At 37.2% G+C, this 1,557-nt stretch overlaps 1 protein-coding gene across 1 annotated transcript; it reads left to right on the top strand.

The window, feature by feature from the left end:
- The first annotated feature begins 374 nt into the window (after nucleotides 1-374).
- LOC127136096 (uncharacterized mitochondrial protein AtMg00810-like) lies at nucleotides 375-1,151 on the top strand. Its single transcript, XM_051062694.1, has one exon. It carries the CDS (start codon nucleotides 375-377, stop codon nucleotides 1,149-1,151), a length of 777 nt encoding a protein of 258 aa, XP_050918651.1.
- Nucleotides 1,152-1,557: the final 406 nt, after the last annotated feature.

Here is a 1,557-nt window from a genome sequence, read left to right as displayed (position 1 = left end):
CTAGATGGTCAAATTGATCGTTTTAAAGCTCGTTTGGTAGCCAACGGATAAACACAGATATTTGGCCTTGGTTATGGCGACACTTTTTCCTCCAGTGACCAGGATTAGTTCAGTCCGTCTCTTCCTTGCAATGACTGCTATTAATCATTGTCCGCTTCATCATTTGGACATTAAAAATGTCTTTTTATACGGAGAATTGAAGGAGGAAGTGTATATGGATCAACCTCCAGGTTTTACGGTTCCTGGAAATTCAGGACTTGTTTATCGGCTTCATCGTTCTCTTTATGGGTTGAAACAATCTCCACATGCTTGGTTTGGTTGATCCAGTTCTGCCTTGATATAGTTTGGAATGACCAGATGTGAAGCAAATCACTATGTTTTCTTTCTTCATTCCTCCACCGGTCAACGCATCTTTTTTTTGGGTCTATGTTGATGACATTGTTATCCCTGGAGACGATATAAAGGGTATCCAGCGACTAAAAACTCATCTTTTCAAAAACTTTCAGACAAAAGATTTGGGTCCACTCAGATACTTCTTAGGTATTGAAGTTTCTCAGTCCTCATCAGGCATTGCAATTAACCAACATAACTATGCATTAGACATCCTAACTGAAACTAGTGTGCTTGACTGTCGTCCGATTGATATTCCTATGGATCCCAACGCCAAGCTTCTTCCGGGTCAGGGGGAGCTGTTAAAAGACTCGAGAAGATATCGCTGTTTAGTGGGTAGACTCAATTATCTTACTATCACTAGACCGAATATTACTTTTGCAGTGAGAATTGTAAGTCAGTTCCTGAATGCTCCTTGTGATACTCATTGGAATGCAGTTATTTGGATTCTCAGATATATAAAGAATGCACCAGGAAGAGGCATATTATATGAAGATAAGGGTGATTCTAAAATCACGTGCTATTCAGATGCAGACTGGGCAGGAACATCGTCAGATAGGAGATCCACTTCTGGATATTGTGTTCTTATTGGAGGAAATATGATCTCATGGAGGAGAAAGAAACAAAACATAGTTGCACTAAAACTCATATGCGACAATCAAGCGACACTTCACATTGCATCCAATTTGGTTTTCCATGAACGGACCAAGCACATAGAATTAAATTGTCACTATGTAAGAGACAAGGTACTGCCAGGATAAATAATCACATAATTTGTCAAATCTAAAGATCAATTGTATGATATGTTTACCAAGCCTCTCAAGGGTTCTTGAGTGAATTATATTTGTAACAAGCTCAGATCATACAATATATATGATTCAGCTTGAGGGGGAGTGTTGAGAATCCGTTATCAATCAATTAGTCTTGATTGATATTCAATTAGTCATAAGTGTAAATTACATTATTACCTATTGTGTATACCTCTTTTGCATATAAATATACGACATGTTTAATTATATTCGACATACAGAGATACAATTACAACAATCTTCAAAACTAGAAGACTTATTAGGTGGTGCAATAATGGAAACTCGTCATCATTAGTATGAAGGACATGAAAGAAACAATGACTTTATTAATCTTAGACAACATCTACTACAACAACAA

This window comes from Lathyrus oleraceus, chromosome 4 (genome assembly GCF_024323335.1).
Source record: "Lathyrus oleraceus cultivar Zhongwan6 chromosome 4, CAAS_Psat_ZW6_1.0, whole genome shotgun sequence".
Lineage (NCBI taxonomy): Eukaryota > Viridiplantae > Streptophyta > Magnoliopsida > Fabales > Fabaceae > Lathyrus > Lathyrus oleraceus.
This window is presented reverse-complemented; position numbering and strand designations above follow the sequence as displayed.

Bases quoted from the DNA above. Each gene is read 5' to 3' on its own strand.
- LOC127136096 (XM_051062694.1), top strand. From the start codon at position 375: ATGTTTTCTTTCTTCATTCCTCCACCGGTCAACGCATCTTTTTTTTGG.